This window comes from Mya arenaria, chromosome 13 (genome assembly GCF_026914265.1).
Source record: "Mya arenaria isolate MELC-2E11 chromosome 13, ASM2691426v1".
NCBI classification, from domain to species: domain Eukaryota; kingdom Metazoa; phylum Mollusca; class Bivalvia; order Myida; family Myidae; genus Mya; species Mya arenaria.
This window is the reverse complement of record NC_069134.1, coordinates 15984413-16003632: the sequence shown is the minus strand read 5'-3', so window position 1 is coordinate 16003632 and position 19220 is coordinate 15984413. Positions and strand designations below refer to the sequence as shown.

At 36.1% G+C, this 19220-nt stretch overlaps 2 protein-coding genes across 4 annotated transcripts in view; one reads left to right on the top strand and one right to left on the bottom strand.

Annotated features, from left to right (window-relative positions):
* The first annotated feature begins 2923 nt into the window (after window positions 1-2923).
* On the top strand, window positions 2924-4603 carry LOC128215569 (uncharacterized). The gene is made up of 3 exons (XM_052922260.1): window positions 2924-3010; window positions 3475-3759; window positions 3926-4603. The coding sequence occupies exons 1-3, from the start codon at window positions 2962-2964 to the stop codon at window positions 4021-4023; spliced, it is 432 nt and encodes a 143-aa protein (XP_052778220.1). The 5' UTR covers window positions 2924-2961; the 3' UTR covers window positions 4024-4603.
* Window positions 4604-7030: 2427 nt separating this feature from the next.
* LOC128213521 (exosome RNA helicase MTR4-like) overlaps window positions 7031-19220 on the bottom strand; it is a 28498-nt gene continuing 16308 nt past the window's right edge. For all 3 annotated transcript variants that reach the window (XM_052919299.1, XM_052919300.1, XM_052919301.1), the window contains exons 12-23: window positions 18148-18273; window positions 17635-17785; window positions 15453-15697; window positions 15038-15163; window positions 14676-14786; window positions 14290-14382; window positions 13010-13105; window positions 12040-12203; window positions 11580-11745; window positions 9879-10041; window positions 8524-8628; window positions 7031-7707 (exon numbers count right to left, since the gene is read on the bottom strand). In XM_052919299.1, the coding sequence (XP_052775259.1) occupies window positions 7655-7707; window positions 8524-8628; window positions 9879-10041; window positions 11580-11745; window positions 12040-12203; window positions 13010-13105; window positions 14290-14382; window positions 14676-14786; window positions 15038-15163; window positions 15453-15697; window positions 17635-17785; window positions 18148-18273 (1599 nt within the window). In that variant the 3' untranslated portion in view covers window positions 7031-7654. The remainder of the gene's footprint in view (window positions 7708-8523; window positions 8629-9878; window positions 10042-11579; window positions 11746-12039; window positions 12204-13009; window positions 13106-14289; window positions 14383-14675; window positions 14787-15037; window positions 15164-15452; window positions 15698-17634; window positions 17786-18147; window positions 18274-19220) is intronic.

Genomic DNA, 19220 nt, shown 5'->3' with positions numbered 1-19220 from the left:
GTGCATGGTGGATTGCTTGATTTTATTGTAACCATTGCAAATATAATTAAGTGTGTGTAATGTGCATATTAAAGTCCCCAAAATCATATACAGTCAAACCTGTATTAAGTGGCCACCCTTGGGAAAAGATCAAAGTGGCTGCTTAAGACAGGTGGCCACTTAATCCAGGTTTGCCATTTCCGCCACTTTAGCTTTATTCAGAGATGGAGTATGTATCTTAACCACCACCTCACACCACAATCAATAACATCTGTATCAATATTATTGAAGAAGGTTTAATACAAATACATTTGTATATATAAAATAACTTTATTTCAAATTTGTAATTAAAATATATCAGATATATGTTGATACAAGGCATAAACAAAACACACCACATATCAGTCTACACATCTACACGACTACACGTACATACACATTTTTTTAGTTTACTTTTTAAAGTAGTCCGTACATTAAATAAATGTTGATGCATAGCATAAACAAAACACACCACAGATCAGTCTACACATTTACACAACTACATGTGCATACACAGTTCCTGTAATTTTCCTCTGTCTTTTTGCGTTTGGATTTCCATTGCTTTTATATTCCTCCACAATTTGCGCTTACGCTTAAGTAAGAAATTGATTTGAGTTCGTCAACAGTTAAATTCCTTGGCAACACTCCTTGCACTGCGGCCATTTTCTAATAAATTTATACACTCGACCCGTTCTTTTAGAGTCAAACACTTTCGATTAGTCTTTCTTTTTTCAGCCATAATCAACCTTAAGAAATATCAAGAACAATGCATTGTAAATATCAGTTCGTAAAAACATAAATCCGTGCACTTTAAAAAAATAATATTGAAGTGAATAGAAAATCGTAACTTGTTTCACGCCGTCGAATGACAATGCAAACTGTGAATTTATAATAACCGGTGTTTTTGTCGGTATTTAATAGTTAACTTCTTAATGATTTAATTATCGTATTAATTGTGTCATTAATTGTGTCAATTCTGATCAAAACATTCGCCGACGTGTGATAAACATGATTTCTCGATGAGTAAACACGCATGTCAATCGTGTGATGTAATATTCATTTTCATTGGATGACGGAGATACCCGAGGCCGTCGTTATTTTTCGTAAACTTCAATACGCAATTAAAGCTGTGTATTGGAAAAATTTATAAGGGGAAGTGTCAGTGACAGGTGATTAGTGGCCGCTAATTAGTGATTTTATGGCTTCATGGGGACAAAAATTAGTGGCCGTGGCCGCGTTAGACAGTTGGCCGCTTAATGCATGTACATTATATAGTAAAAACGTACGGGGGGATTTGGAGTGGCCCAATAAGGCAGGTGGCCATTTAAAGCAGGTGACCGTTCAACCAGGTTTGACTGTAGAACCATCAGGCCTGCAAGATTTTAGGCCTAGCTACGCCCCTGCAAGTAAATGTCAGCAAAAAGGTCTGGGTCAGTAACCGCGACATTGAACATGCACTGATACTCGTACATGGAGATAGCTAACATTCAACGGTATTAGTCTGTGGCAGTTATAGCAAGTACACCATATTTGTTTGGAAGTATATGAATGTTATAAGATACGTGTGATGGGTTTATATATTGATATATTACACTATAGGAAAGGCATGGGACCATGAACTAGTTGTTATTATCATCAGTTCGCAATCGTTATGTGTTGCAATGAAAATATCCATCAAAGAAACCTATAAGCCCAATAACTTTCCCCACTTCTTAATTTACTTCAAGTTCAATATATATATATATATATATATATATATATGTGAAAAACTACAGAATCAAGACCAGTATTCGACACAACATGACTAACTTGCATTCTAGTTTGAGATATTTCGAGTCACTGAAGGGCTGATATAATGTACAATTGTGTGACTGTTTCCCTTCACTACTGAAGTCATTTCCTAAGAATAAATGCTTTCTTGGGTACTGTGGAACATCTTAAGTGGACATTTTATGTTTTCCAAAAGCAGTGACAGGAAGTCTAGTACAAGTTAAATAGTTTAAACAAAGGATGTGTGACCGATCTATGGCACTGGTGATAGCGATGGGATTAAAGTAAGATTATGTTCGCGTCTAACAACCGTACCCATCATTGCACTCATACAAACATCTACTAGTTATATCACTTAAATAACAACTCATAAACTAAAAGATTCATTATCGTCATTTCTGTACTAATTCCACTACGACTTCGCTAGACGAACAAGTCTTATCTTTTGTACTTTTTGTGTATTGCATAAGCTATTAAAGGACCAACAAAGTTGTTGAGCTATTACTTAAACAAGATATGGAACATTCGAGGTCTATTAATCAAAATGAAACTTTAAAAGGGATGATATGATTACGCCATAATTCTTGTCATCACATATATTCACGTATTCAATTAATGACATTTAGTCCGAGTCCTTCTATTTTATGTTAAAAACTCCTTAGAATTCCATGGAAAGATGAGTTAAAAGTATCAACAGTATTTACTATTAAATGATTCTTTTATACGGGTTTATTCTGAGAGTTTGTCTTGTTATGTTTGTACCGGTTTAATAATCGTATCGGTCCAACAATCGCTTCATGGGTATGTTTGTATCGGTATGGATATTTTTGTGTATCGGTCCAATAATCGCTCCATTATTATTTATGTTTCGGTCCAATTATCGCTGCATAGATATTCGTTGTTGTGTTATTCCTCGAATCACGTTATAATTTTTTATATCTTTTCAAATGTAGCGTATCATATAACAACATAACTGTTTGCCGCGTTGTTATTTTAGTTCCAAAACACTTTACCAGTTAACACCCATTGGATCGTATGTGCCTTTAACTTTACCATATATATAATAATTTCAAATGAACGCTTCACAATGAGAAGACAATTAAGAACACAATGTTGTTGTTTATATCGTTGTTAATCACCATATGTGGTGCGGCGCAGGCCAGGACCATTGAGATGAGATTTGATCTGATGGAAAAACAACTTAACGAAGTTCTTACGAGAGGTATCGTTATTGAATACATATTTTTATATATATTTTCTCACAAAGAGCCGCCATCTTATAAGTGACCCAATCATTACTCATGATGAACAAGTTAAGATACCATACCGAGCTGACGTGCAGAGCGCCTGGTCAAGCCAAATTGTCACATGTATCGTCAAAGAAAAGATACTAATGACATTTCCATACCTAAAATAACAACCGCATTGAGATGACAAACATGAGATTATTTTCCTATCACGATGCTTCTAGGACAATGTCTTATGTTTGGGGTTAATATCATTACATCTATGTTCGAGCCGTTAAGACACTTTGTCAAGACTATTAACATCCATCAACTTTGTTCGTGTCCATAACTCCTCTTCCTTTCACTCGCACTTAACACACACATTGTACACCATCGACTCTCGTTTAACTTTACCAAAACCTTACATATGATGATATTAGTAACTTACAATATGTTTCAGAAATGAACCTACAGAAGGACAATGAAGGTCAGAGAACTGCCTTGCGTGACATTGAAGTTGTTGTTGAAAAACAGAGAAAGATGATTGAAGAACTCCAAGATACCGTTGTGCATCAAAACAATCACATTGAGGGGTTACAGACGACAGTGAGGGTGCAGGAGTTGAGAATAAACGAGCTTGAGGGCGCAAGTCGGGAACCAAAATCGGATGAAAATGAACTAGGCGAAAACATGCAGGACACGGGGAAGTCTGTAGCTCCTCGGAATTTGAAAACAAAAAACTCTGGTATTTTTGTAACATTGATACTGATGTAATCTTGTATAAACAACTATGTTGATTATATTTCACTGACTACATAAGTGAAATATATTGCTCCACAATAATCTTAACTTAATGATGCTGTCAATATGATTGAACTGTCATCAAGTTCTCACCAACCTTATTATTGCAGGTATCTTTCAAAGACGGTCGCCACCGGAAATAGCCGTCGCTTTTACCGCAGTGAAAGTTGCGACCCAAACCGGTACGGGGATTAATCAGAACATTTGAAAACGTCATACTAAACCAAGGCAACGGCTTTCATTCCAATCATGGAGTTTTTATCGCTCCTCAGTCGGGAATTTATCTATTTACCGCAAGTTTGCTTCATACGGCACAGTCAACTTACATGCACGCGGCAATTATTCATGAAGGAAAAATAATTGCAAAATTTGATGGAAACACCGGATGGGAGCAATTCAGCCAGACTGTCGTGATACAAGTGAACGCTGGCAAAGAAGTCTGGATCAGAAACATCGACAATAGCAACGAAAACATAGGAGATAGCTACTCTGCTTTCAGTGGTATTCTTCTGTGGCAATTGTAAACACCTGGGGCACGTTTCAAACAAGATCCAAGTCGATTTTAAGCGTATTGAAATTACTTTTGTGTCTTTGTTTTATAATGTTCCAATATATTTGAGAGAATCGAAATTTAGCCAGTAATAAACATGACGTGTGGTCATTTCTAGCGTTTATAGTTTTAAGACCATTGAAGTTACGACTAAAGTACTTATCTGAAACCGGCCCAAGACACCTATAACATGCGTCAATCATTTTTGAAGTGACTGCTCAACACATGTGACTTTTATATTGGGTTTATAACACTCTATTTATCGATATATTTTAGTATTTATCACAATTATAGAACCGGTATTGCAATATTAAGTTTTGAAATACTTTTGAAATTTCAGCATCCTTAAATAATCACAATAAATATACAAAAACATTCCTAGTTTCGATTACCTCTTCAATATAGATTCTTAAAAAAATGTCACTGACATAAATCAAAGTATTAAACAATACTTTATCTTAAAAAAAATTATGCTTACCATTCAAAAAAATGTGTGTCTTGTTTAACACAATGTTGCCCATAAACGACAATAGTTCAGTTATAGCGAAGGAGGGTCCAAGTACAAAATGTACTCGTACAATAGCGTAGCAAAGCAAGGAAATGCATTTTGTCCATACTACCCAAGGGGGTGGGGGGGGCAATGTATAACAGAGTAAGGCATTGACAATAAAAGGCAGACAATCAACTTAGTTTCCTGTCTGGAACATAGTAATGGTTTTAAATTAATTACATGAACATATATATATATAGGCCTATTTTAGTAGTTCGTGGTAATTCACGACAAAACCATCCGCAAGTTGTTTTCATTTCCTCGGTCATCCGCTGTTTCCAGTTACATTGTTATCAGTTATGCTCACAGTCATATCAAATCTTAGACGTTTTGATAGCATAATACAAGGACTAAATTTGAGTGTTAACGAATAGTGTAGAATCAAAATTATTATAAAAAATTATGTAATAATTCATAGCTTTTTGACAAACATGTAAAAAACATAGTTTAAACAAGAGATGTTTGTCAAACATTATGCCCCAACCTGAGCGCCATGTTGTCAGGATTATTTGGACAATTGAATGAAGTATGCATGGACCGAAATGATTGCTGATTTGTCATTGACATTGGATGCTTTTGAGGCAGTTTTAAGATTATGAACATTCAAAGTGTGAATATAGATGGTACAGTTTTTAATCATGTTCAGATGATGACTGATATTTGCAGATAAAAATTTATCCTCTTAGCAGCAGGGAATAAGTAAATATGACATAAATTTTAATGATGAATGAGTTATGACATTGACCTTTGACTCTATGACCGCAAAATCAATAGTGGTCATCAACAGGTCACCAAAAACCTAAATGTCAAGTTTAAAAGCCATGTGTGGAGACATTGTCAAGTTATCACCAAAGCTGCGTTCAAGGTCATGGGACCTTGACCTTTGACCCCTAAAATCAAAAGGGGTCATCTACTGGTCAGGCCCAATCCCCAAATCAATTTTGAGGGCCATGGGTGCAGGCATAATCACTCGAACAACTTTTTCCCATATAAGGTCACTTTAACCTTGATCTATGACCCGATGACTCCTAAAATCAATAGAGGTAATCTATTGGTCATGCATAGCCTCAATGTCAGGTTTGATGATCATAGGTCCGGGCATTGTGGAGATATCACTCGGACAAGCTTTGTTTGCACTTTTACGTTAAAGGTTACTGTGACCTTGACCTTTGGCCCGATGACCCCTAAAATTAAAAGGGGTCATCTACTGATCAGGCCCAACATTCATGTCAAGTTTGATGACCATAGGACTAGGAATTGTCGAGTTTGTGTTCAAGGTCAACCTTTGATACAATGACCTCTAAAATCTTTAGGGGTCATCTACTGTTCAGGCCCAACCTCCATGTCAAGTTTGATGACCATAGGTCTAGGCATAGTTGATTTATCACTCGAACAAGCTTTGACAGCCTTTTACCATTAAAGGTCACAATGACCTTGACCTCTGACCCGATATCCCCTTAAATAAATAGTGGTCATCTATTGGTCAGGCCAAGCCTCCATGTCAAGTTTGATGACAAACTTTGACAATATTTTACCATTAAAGGTTACTGTGACCTTGACCTTTGACCCCCAAAATCAATAGTGGTCATCTATTGGTCAGGCCCAGCCTCCATGTCAAGTTTGATGACCATAGGTCTAGGCTTTGTTGAGTTATCACTATACAAACTTTGACAACCTTTTACCATTAAAGGTCACTGTGACCTTGACCGGATGACCCCCAAAATCAATAGGGGTCATCTACTGATCAGGCCCAACCTTCATGTCAAGTTTGATGACCATAGGTCCAGGAATTGTCGAGTTATCACTCGGACAAGCTTTGGTCTACTGACCGACAGACAGACCGACAGGTGCAAAGCAATAAACCCCCTCTTCTTCGAAGGGGGGCATAATAACATGCTTCCATTCTTTAAATTTGTTTTAAACAAGCACTAAAGGATTTCCTTATCACACAATTGTAAATCTAAAGATATTTTGAGTAATTGGAATAAAAAATGTATAAATACTTTCTAAATAAATGTTAACAAAGTGTAGTATAATGTTTTTTATATGTGTTGGACGCTTAGCAACTGTATATCTCAATTTGTCCTCAAAAACACATAAAATGATATAAAAAAGTAACTTTTTTATGCATTCACTTTATTTGCAGATTCCATAACATCGACTATACATTAACATAAGGGTGAAGTATGTTACAGTATGTACAGAAGCGTATTTACATTTTAAAGACATTATCATTTGCAGTGAAAAACAAATGAGAAAACGGGTGATAATATCACCTTAGAAATGAGGCATGATTGAAATTCTATGATACATACATGTAAAACATGTAGATGAAACTATGACATAACAATCACTTGCACACAAAATGCAAATGAGAACATCAAGTCATAACGTTCACTACTGCAATGGCTTATATCTTTTGTCCGTGTCTTACTGTTTCTCCATAAGAGACAGCAACTTTCAATGATATAATGTACAATTGTTTGACTGGTTCCCTTCACAACTAAAGTCATGTCCTAAAAATTAATACCTTCTTGGGTACTGGCACAAATGAGGAAAAATTGAGACCCAACAAATGTATAATAGTGTTCTGGTAGCTGCTGTCATTTGCAATATTGAAATCCATGTGGGACCAACATATGGACTGGTCTTAGATTCCATCTACGATATTCTTGAGATCATAGCTAGCTTACATTCACTGTAACTATAACAGTAACTGTGGTGCTGTGTTGAGGTTCACTACAAGTACAAACTCGCTGCAAACACTATGTCTCTCTTCATGCTCCTTATTCCTGCAGAAGGAAACGAACATGAATAAAAATATCACCTGACACATCAGTAAAATGAAGCATTAATTACTAAATCAGTAAAAGAAACCTTTATTACCATAGAATTAAAAAAGAAAGCCTTCATTATTAATTGTTATAGTAAAAGAAAGCCTTCATTACCAAATTAGTAAAAGAATGCCCTCATTACCAAATAAATAAAAGAAAGCCTTCATTATCACGTTACTAAAAGAAAGCCTTCATTACCAAACAAATAAAAGAAAGCCTTCATTACCAAATAAGTAAAATAAAGCCTTCATTACCAAATCAGTAAAAGAAAGCCCTCATTGCCAAATAAACAAAAGAAAGCCTTCATTATCAAATCAGTAAAAGAAAGCCTTCTCTATCACATTACTAAAAGAAAGCCTTCATTACCAAATAAATAAGAGAAAGCCTTCATTACCAAATAATTAAATGAAAGCGTCCATTACCAAATCAGTAAAAGAAAGCCCTCATTTCCAAATAAACAAAAGAAAGCCTTCATTATCAAATCAGTAAAGGAAAGCCTTCATTATCAAGTTACTAAAAGAAAGCCTTTGTTACCAAATAAGTAAAAGAAGGCCTTTATAACCAAATAAATAAAAGAAAGCCTTCATAATCAAATCAGTAAAAGAAAGCCTTAATTACCAAATCAGTAAAAGAAAGCCTTTATTACCAAATAAGTAAAAGAAAGCCTTCATTACCAAATCAGTAAAAGTTAAAATAAATAAGAGAAAGCCTTTATTACCTTCATTAAACAATTATTTCAACAGCAGTAAAAGTTAACACAAAACTGCAACATACCTTCATTGAATTTATTCTCGAGCTCAGTGTTTCCAATGGCCTTGGCGGCTTGGACCATCTGTCGTAAGGTCTCCTCAAGACGTCGCATACATCGGATTATACTCCCTGTTTATATGTGGGAAATAAATGTTAAGACTGATATGGCTTACAATTTTACAAAAGAATACTACTTGACCTTCTTGGTTTGTAATGACCTCTTAAACAATAACAAGAGCACCGCAAAGAGAATATCAAATGCTCGTCTGTTTTTTTGTTTAAAAAGGGCCATAGTTGGTCAATCCTTAAAATCAGAGTTATGGACTTTTGTTATTTCTCTGACAACATCTGTACCATGTTTCATTTGAATATCTTAAACAATTCTTGAGTCACGTCAAAAGCTAGTTTTTGCCAATTCTTTTGTTAAAAAAGGGGCATATTTTAAAATGTATAAGACAGATTTATGGGCCTTATTTGACATGTTAACATTGTCGCTGGCAATATGTCTGCCAAGTTTCATTTAAAGTTCTCTAACATTTTATTTATGTCAAAGGTTGAATTTTTTGCATGATGACAACAACGAAACCATGGCTATTGCAATATCCCAACTTTTTTCTTCATAAGACATACAAGCTTATAATTTTTTTATTTGAAATCTAAAGAAATAACTACCGTAAATGACTGGGTATAAGACGATAGGTTTTTTTTCGTGAAAATGGCGACGGTTATCTTTAAAACCAAACAATGATAAACTGTCGAGACTGAAAAGTTAAGTTATGCAAAAACCTTATATTGTACGGGTTTGTTCTCAAAATGTCAACACCTACAGAAAAGAATAAAGAATGTGACAAAGTGCGAAAAAACAAGACCATTATCGCAACAGTTTGTAGTATTGGTATGTTAAACAGGTTAAAGGCAGTCGGGTTTTTCACACCTTCTTGTACAACTGATAAAAAATATTTTGACAGAGCCAAACTTCGCTTTTTTATATGCAAGTTTAATTATTGTTCAATTCAATTTATTACTCAAAATAATATTGAATAACTTTAATCGAAAAATATTTTTGTTTAAATTATAAACGTCTTACGATATACCGTATCCCAATCTTCAAGTGCCGTTTTAACTCGTATATACTCGATCAATATGACGCGAGTAACATCCCTTTCTACATAAATCTAAACAAACTCTCGGCTTGAAATCGACCTCAGAAAAAAAGTTAAAAAAATTGTTACTGGGTATTTTACGCAGGCATTTTTTTGCATCGAAATCTTAGGGAAAAAAGGGCGTCTAATACCCAGTCATTTACGGTATAAGCTTCTCTGCAAAGCATGAAGGCGAGAAGTTTTTACAAGATGCATTCACCCACTAAGGTTACCTACCTTCAAATATGTTGGTCATCTTACAGATCTCAAAGAAAGATGAGCCGTTACACCATGCATGTACAATGTCCATCATCTCCGGCTTGAATGAGCCCACGTAATTCTCTTCATCAATCTCCAGCTTTGCCTCTTTACTCACGCGAGCAATTCGCCTCGCTGTGTCCTATGAAATTTATTTTCAGATTTACCACTTTATTTTCAGCATAAACATTTACATTTTGTAAGTAGAAGCAACAAACACTCATATTGAAAAAAAACAAGAGCTGTCACAGTATGTGACGAATGTCCCCGAATGTGACACTGACCTATGAACAAGGTCAGTACATGAAAAAATTGATCTTGCCTTTACATCAAGTACATATGGCAAGTTATTTTAAATTGCCTCTGAACATAAAAAATCCCACCCATATTTGACAACCTACACTCTAATGACCTTATATTCAGCATTCCATTATGAATAAACACTTAGTGAATCTTTCACCTTAAAGGTAGGGACATCGGTCTTGCACGCTATACGTCGTCTTGGTATGTCAAACACATGTGGCTAGTTATTTTAAAATCTGTCCATACAAGAGAAAAATACAGCCCGGACACGACAACCTATACTCTATGTCCTTATCTGCAGCACTCCATTGTGAATAAACACTAAGTGTGACCTTGACCTTTGAGGTAGGGACACGGGTCTTGCACAGATACGTCGTCTTGGTATGTGGAACACATGTGGCAAGTTTTTTTAAAATCTGTCCATACAAGAGAAAATTACAGCCCGGACACGACAACCTATACTCTATGTCCTTATCTGCAGCACTCCATTGTGAATAAACACTAAGTGTGACCTTGACCTTAGAGATAGGAAAACGGTCTTGCAAGCGACACGTCGTCTTGGTATGTTGAACACATGTGGCAAGTTATTTTAAAATCTGTCCATACAAGGGAAAGTTACAGCCCGGACACGACAACCTATACTCTATGTCCTTATATGCAGCATTCAATTGTGAATAAACACTAAGTGTGACCTTGACCTTAGAGGTAGGAACACGGTTCTTGCACAGATACGTCGTCTTGGTATGTGGAACACATGTGGCAAGTTTTTTTAAAATCTGTCCATACAAGAGAAAATTACAGCCCGGACACGACAACCTATGCTCTGTGTGCTTATATGCAGCATTCCATTGTGAATAAACACTAAGTGTGACCTTGACCTTAGAGGTAGGGACACGGGTCTTGCACGTGACACGTCGTCTTGGTATGTGGAACACATGTGGCAAGTGATTTTAAAGTCTATCCATACAAGGGAAAGTTACAGCCTGGACACGAGTTATTGAGCCGGACACACGGACGGACGGACAGACGGTGCAATTTAAATATGCCCACCTTTGGGGGCATAAAAATTGTATATTATACCTTTCATATAGTTAATATTTTTCATTTATGACCAATAAAAAGACAGTTTCTCATTGGTTCAAAAATATTTAACATTTTATGAATTTTGCTTTTGCCTTACTCATTTTCATGGTCTATAAATAATGCTAATTTGATACCTGTTCCATCTGTTACAAAGAGATTTTAGCATAATTGTAGCTGGGATGAATGCAGTGAATCAGCTTTTATATAATAAACCACTTACTGACAATTTTACAATTTTTGATAACATGAACCACAGAATGAATAATCTACACACAAATTAAAACATGAACATACCTGTAACAATCGTAATGGTCCTGCAAGCTGCTCAGTGAGTTTCATATTACCATCCCCCGCATTTTCCTGAAACACGAAGCAGCTGAGGAGTGCACAACTTTGCTGTGGGGTGAGATCGTTAAACACGCCATTAAACAGCAGCTCCGTTATCATCAGCTCATCTCCACTAAAAGAATGAATTATGTGCAAATTATGAAGACATTTAAATTGAGTTTTGATAATTCAACTAGTATACATTTTTACTTCAATATAATTTTAAGCATTTCAGCTTATTAGATGCAAAACAAATGATCAGAAATATATTTACCATAAATGTAAAGATAATAAGCAACTAACATTTCTCTTTAAGAACACAGGTGTAGATTGCAAACTTCCTTTTCTCTATTTATAATGTACTATATAGTTTCTTCTTTTTTACATTTTGTAATTTCTACAATTTAATCAAAATATCCTGACTGACCTGCTTATTTCACAAGCCACTCTGCCTTTCAGCTCGATAACGTCGGACGCTGTACAGTACCCTAGTCTTCTCAACACACGCTTACGACACTTTAACTCATCCATTTGTAACAAAGACTTTTTCTTCTTAAGTTCAGCTTTTATAGACTTTACTTCATTACCAATCTGAAAATCAATAAAAGTTAAGAGATTGTTTTTTAATTACAAATCCATCTCTTGCTTTTTCAATAGCTGAAATACAAGCCAATGAAAAGTTCGTAATAAAAGTATAAGTCTTTTTACTGCTGAAATACCTCAAAATTTCAGCATCTGACAAGAAACGCCGCAATGTGACGAAACCAGGTTTTTAATGATTGACAGAAGAACTTCAGCCTGTGTCTGTTCTTATATATTTAGTAACAGTGACCTTGACCCTAGGGATCCCAAATGCAATCCATTGAAAGGTTTCCATAAACTCTTCCTTTATACCAAGTTAGGTCAGGATATGTCAACCCTATCTTAAGTTATTCAGTTTTAACCATTTTTCTATTTTTAGTAACAGTGACCTTGACCTTGAATCTAGGGACCCCAAACTCAATCCCATGAAAAGCATCCATAAACTCTTCCTTTATACCTGGTTTGGTCAAGATATGTGGACCCTGACTAAAGTTATTCAGTTTCAACTGTTTTTCTATTTTTAGTAACAGTGACCTTGACCTTGACCCTAGGGACCCCAAACGCAATCCCATGAAAGTATCCATAAACTCTTCCTATAGACCAAGTTTGGTCAAGATATGTCAACCCTAACTAAAGTTATTCAGTTTCATAGGTGAGTTTGACGCAGCCCGGCCGCCCAGCCCGCATGAACAACGACATTCATCATTCTTATAACCAGATTTCACTCTGTGAAAACGTGGTTAAAAAAAACAATGGCAAGTAACACATGAAAGGCCCTTTTTGGGGCAAATACGTCTGAAGATAAATGATCTTACCTTTACTTTCTTATCATACAAGTCAAACCACTCTTCCAAGTTAGGATCTTTGGATAATGGATGTGAAAAGAGTCTGTGTTCAAATGCCTCGATTTTCTGAAATAAGAAATACAATTTGATAGGTAATCAGAGCTTAAATGTGTTGATATTACTATTTCAGTAAGCTGGTACATGTATTTATAACATTCATCATTTGATAATATCTAAATGAAATCATGTATTCATAATGGCTGTAAAGCAAATTAAAGCTCACAAACCGTACGGATCTATATTTTGCTTAAGTATTGTCTATGGGTTCTTATTGGAAATTGGCAACTGAACAAACATCAGTCTTACAAGAAAAAAAGTGTTTCTTTTTGGGAACTGGCAAATGAACAAACGTCAGTTTTACAAGAAAAAAAGTGTTTCTTTTCGGGAAACTGGCAACTGAACAAACATCAGTTTTACAAGAAAAAAAGTGTTTCTTTTCGGGAACTGGCAAATGAACAAACATCAGTTTTACAAGAAAAAAAGTGTTTCTTTTCGGGAAACTGGCAAATGAACAAACATCAGTTTTACAAGAAAAAAAGTGTTTCTTTTCGGGAACTGGCAAATGAACAAACGTCAGTTTTACAAGAAAAAAAGTGTTTCTTTTCGGGAAACTGGCAACTGAACAAACATCAGTTTTACAAGAAAAAAAGTGTTTCTTTTCGGGAAACTGGCAAATGAACAAACATCAGTTTTACAAGAAAAAAAGTGTTTCTTTTCGGGAACTGGCAAATGAACAAACGTCAGTTTTACAAGAAAAAAAGTGTTTCTTTTCGGGAAACTGGCAACTGAACAAACATCAGTTTTACAAGAAAAAAAGTGTTTCTTTTCGGGAAATTGGCAACTGAACAAACATCAGTCTTACAAGAAAAAAAGTGTTTCTTTTCGGGAACTGGCAAATGAACAAACGTCAGTTTTACAAGAAAAAAAGTGTTTCTTTTCGGGAAACTGGCAAATGAACAAACATCAGTTTTACAAGAAAAAAAGTGTTTCTTTTCGGGAACTGGCAAATGAACAAACGTCAGTTTTACAAGAAAAAAAGTGTTTCTTTTCGGGAAACTGGCAACTGAACAAACATCAGTTTTACAAGAAAAAATAATAATTTTCAGCGATTATATATATCTTCTTCTCTAAATTTTTTTGAAATCCACAGAATTTAGAAGTTCAGTTTCCAGGATTACAAAGTAGAGGGGCTAAGGCCTTTTTCTCCATAGCACAGACAGAAACGTGTACATTTTCAAAAACTGACTGACCTTGACAACATCTTTCATGGACTTTTCTTTAATACCCATATCCTCCACCGGATCTAACAGGGGCAGACCATCAGGAAACCTTTTCTGAACCTCCTGAAAACAATAGTACATAAAACAACGGTAACAACATGTAACATCCAGATTTCAGTCAAATTTGGTATCTAGATTTCAGTCAAATTTGGTATCTAGATTTCAGTCAAATTTGGTATCTAGATTTTTCAGTCAAATTTGGTATCTAGATTTCAGTCAAATTTGGAGTATTTTCTCATTTGCAAAATTGAATAAGGCATTAGATTATTGAATGTTAAAGGATTTACATTCTTTAACTATATGCTCCCACCTGCCAAACTTCAGTACGGCTATAGTGACTATTACTACTCACTTACCTGTATGGACTTGCCAACACTCTGTCTGTTATCGAGAGGACGAAGGTCTTTAGGTAGGTATAGTCGGACAGCACTGATCTCATGTATCAGGTGTAACATCACTGGAATCACCTGAAACAAGGAAAGGCACACCTGTTACACTTAATGACTCCTCAATTTTATGTCATTCAAGTTGCATTCATTCTGCAAGGCACGAAAACATCCTAATATTTGTCTCTGTAATACCCTACAGAGCCAATGCAAGAACTTGTGTTTGTCTATCTAAATTTAATGTTTAATGAATGCTTCACGAATTGAGATAACAACATAGGGAAAACAACACAAACAACTAGTATTGGGATTCAACAGATATAGTCACAAACCTGCATTTCGCCGAGTGTGCTCGGAGGCTGTTGAGGCTTGATTAGTGCTGAGTTGCGACTCCTGGCTGAATCCTTTGTCAAGTTAGCTAGCACCTCACACACATATACTGGGCCCTCATCTGAAGTCTGTTGGAACAAAATCTCTGTACAGGGAAAGTTTGCTCCATCATAAAATAATGACAAATTAATGTAAGCCTTTTAATAGCATACAGTCCTACTTTATAAATTTAAATGGTTCATACTTACCTTCACTGCATATTCTCTTATGGAATATTACCAATACATATCGTTTTTGGAAAATTAGCAGAAACTGTTGCTGCTTGAGTGTCAAAAGGTTTCTTTTCATACATGACCAAAATTCTCGGACAAAAGAACATTCAAAATTCTAAAACACTTTTAAGTAATCAATATTAACCTTGCTCTGGTTAGCCTTTTTCTGGAAGTTAACGACCATGGTCCAGCCAAAGTCATCCTCCCCGTTCTTCACGTGCACGAGCCTGCCCGGCTGCAGGAACGGCAAGATGTACTGCGGTTTTTGAATGTATGTGAGCAGTTCACGTCCAAGGTGGTTTAGCTGCTGTCGTATCTTGTAGTATGTTGACACCTGGTCCTCATTTGGCACCACACACTGGTTGTACCGGTCCTCAGTATTCTTCATCTCTGAGAACGAAAATTGACATATATACTTGCTAAACTTATGATGTATAGCTATCAAGACTTTCAGCAATGTGATGGACCCTTAACCTCCAAATGGGTTATCTTATCTATCAAACGCCATTACCAGTGACATGCGTGAACATGTTTTGTTCTTTTAACAAATATAACAATTGTTATGTTCAGTAAAATGTTTCTTCTATTTTTAAAAATAATGTTGTCATCTTTCTTATGCAGCAACTATTGGTTGACATTAAAATATAATATCAATGTGACATCTATGATTTTCTTCATGAACATTAATAACATACTGAAACACATCAATGCCATCAATAACATACTGAAACACATCAATGCAGTGTTCGACACTAACGGGGTCCCGGGATCCCGAGGACACCAATTTTTCGGGAGGAACACCTGAACTTCAAAGTCCTGTATTCCGTCGAGACACTTAAATTTTGACCGATAAAAGCTAAATATCAATAAATAAATAGCGTTTCATGAATTAATTACCTAAATTTGGGTTCCCCTAACTTTCTTGACAGTGCATGTAAACAAGATATTAATATTAATACGTCGCACGCACTAAAGCGAAAGTATGGCTGACCTTTTCACTATAATTACGTCATGAATCTATAAATAAACAGGTCATTTCACAGTGCGCATGCGGGTTAACGCTTCCGCTGTGTTGTTTACGTTATCAACAAGGTCAGAGGTGACGGACTTTAATAATAGGTACAATAATTAAGGTGTCAGAGGTGACAGACTTATAATCGGTACAATAATTATGGTGAACTAGTTTGCTCATGTGTCAGAACCGCCCAAAAAGATGCCAAAACTGCTGACTTTGATGCCTTAATGATGCGACCATCAAGTTGTTACAGTAACATTTACGGCACAAAAGACTGGCATCCTACGGAACTAGTTTACTGGGAAGCCATCCTACTATTCAGCATTCTTTGTTTTATGCCTTGATCAAAACATTATAGAAATAAAATTCCCAAAGTTTTATTATTTATCTTCAATCAATTGATAAAAAAATTATGACATTTTGGCGCGAAAATAAACATACACTATTTTCCAGTTGTCTGCTCTTCCAGTATGCACTACACTTGTTGGGCAGTCTGATTGATTCACAAGCCAGATGTTATATTCCTACTGTTTTTCAATCAAAAGCAATGACATCTGACAAGACCCTGAACCATGGCATTTTGAATGCGTATTTTCCGAAAATCTAAAAACAGTAACAACATCAAGTTTTTGTTTACATTGTACCCATTGTGTGACTTAGACATTCTACCACTTTTGAACCCAATCTACTGACTTAAGACCCAAATCTTCCTCTTTGCCATTGCCAGAGGTTCACATGGGTGACATAGTGCTATAACTAACTTGTCATTGCATGCTGTTGAAAACATGTATAATATGGTGTATACTTGAATTACAAATTGAAAAGTAAAAGGCACTGGATTTGTATGTTCAATTTAATATTAAAACAGGCTCATTAATGAAAAAAAAATGTAAAAAATGGAAGGGACTCTTAATTTCAGGAAGGGACACCTGATTTCAAATGTTGGTGTCCCTTTGGGATCCCTTGGGAAAATGGTTAGTGTCAACCCCTGTCAATGCCATCAATAACATACTGAAACACATCAATGCCATCAATAACATACTGAAACACATCAATGCCATCAATAACATACTGAAACACATCAATGCCGTCATTAACATACTGAAACACATCAATGCCATCAATAACCTGCTGAAACACATCAATGCCATCAATAACCTGCTGAAACACATCAATGCCATCAATAACATGCTGAAACACATCAATGCCATCAATAACATGCTGAAACACATCAATGCCATCAATAACATACTGAAACACATCAATGTCATCAACAACATTCTGAAACATATCAATGCCATCAATAACATACTATCAATGAGGCCGGGAATTGCGGCGTAGTTCTGGAACTGGTAGAAGGATCTCTCCAACATAAACTCTGGGTTGATTTCCTCCACTCTCAGGAGGTTCAGCACCATGTTGTATGTCAGATGGAATGCACTGTTCAGGGAGTCTGCTGCACCCTGGAACACAGCCAATCACTCTTTAATTGGCTTGACAGCAAGAGCACTAGTTTTACCATGCTAATAGTTTTATCATTATTAAGATACGAGAACATGTTGACACGAAATGTATTGAGCTAAAAATTGATAATGATCCAAGACAAACTAAACTGAATATTTTCACTAAATTCTGACTTAGTTTAAGCCATGGGGATTTTACTTGCTTTTGATTTATCAATATCTTTAATAATCTGGATAATAGCATTCTTCAATCCCCTTTAGTGTATTGTACATGCTAGGTACATTTCCAAAGTAACCATATAAGATTTACACCTAATTTGTAGACATATAATTCATATAGGAGTACAGCAAAGGTATCTAACCTTGAGAACAGCCTTGCCAGCAGCAGGGGGCATCTTCTCATCAATCATGAGTATAACGATCCCACGGTCATCCAGGCCACGCCTTCCTGCTCGCCCACTCATCTGGATATACTCTCCTGACGTGATCTAGAATCAATAAACAACAGCTGTCACAGTATGTGACGAATGCCCCCGAATGTGACATTGACCTACGAACAAGGTCAGTACATGAAAAGTTGATCTTGCCTTTACGTGTCAAATACATATGGCAAGTTATTTTAAATTGCCTCTGAACATAAAAAAATACCACCCATACTTGACAACCTACACTGTTATGCCCTTATATTCAGAATTCCCTTGTGAATAAACACTTTCTTTATCTTTCGCCTTAGAGGTAGGGACATGGGTCTTGCGCACGACATGTCGTCTTGGTATGTGGAACACATGCAGCAAGTGATTTTAAAATCTGTCCATACAAGGGAAAGTAACAGCCCTGACACGACAACCTAAACTCTATGTCCTTATATGCAGCACTCCATTGTGAATAAACACTAAGTGTGACCTTGACCTTTGAGGTAGGGACACGGGTCTTGCACGCGACACGTTGTCTTGGTATGTGGAACACATTTGGCAAGTTATTTTAAAATCTGTCCATACAAGGGAAAGTTACAGCCCGGACACGACAACCTATACTCTATGTCCTTATATGCAGCACTCCATTGCAAATAAACACTAAGGGTGTTCTTGACCTTTGAGGTAGGGACACGGGTCTTGCACGCGACACGTCGTCTTGGTATGTGAAACACATGTGGCAAGTTATTTTAAAATCTGTCCATACAAGAGAAAGTTACAGCCCGGACACGACAACCTATACTCTATGTCCTTATATGAAGCACTCCATTGTAAATAAACACTAAGTGTGACCTTGACCTTTGAGGTAGGGACACAGGTCTTGCACGCGACACGTCGTCTTGGTATGTGGAACACATTTGGCAAGTGATTTTAAAATCTGTCCATACAAGGGAAAGTTACAGCCCGGACACGACAACCTATACTCTATGTCCTTATATGCAGCACTCCATTGTGAATAAACA

Bases quoted from the DNA above. Each gene is read 5' to 3' on its own strand.
- LOC128215569 (XM_052922260.1), top strand. From the start codon at position 2,962: ATGAGATTTGATCTGATGGAAAAACAACTTAACGAAGTTCTTACGAGA. The intron at 3,011-3,474 runs GTATCGTTATTG...AATATGTTTCAG, and splicing joins TAACGAAGTTCTTACGAGAG to AAATGAACCTACAGAAGGAC. The intron at 3,760-3,925 runs GTATTTTTGTAA...TTATTATTGCAG, and splicing joins TTTGAAAACAAAAAACTCTG to GTATCTTTCAAAGACGGTCG.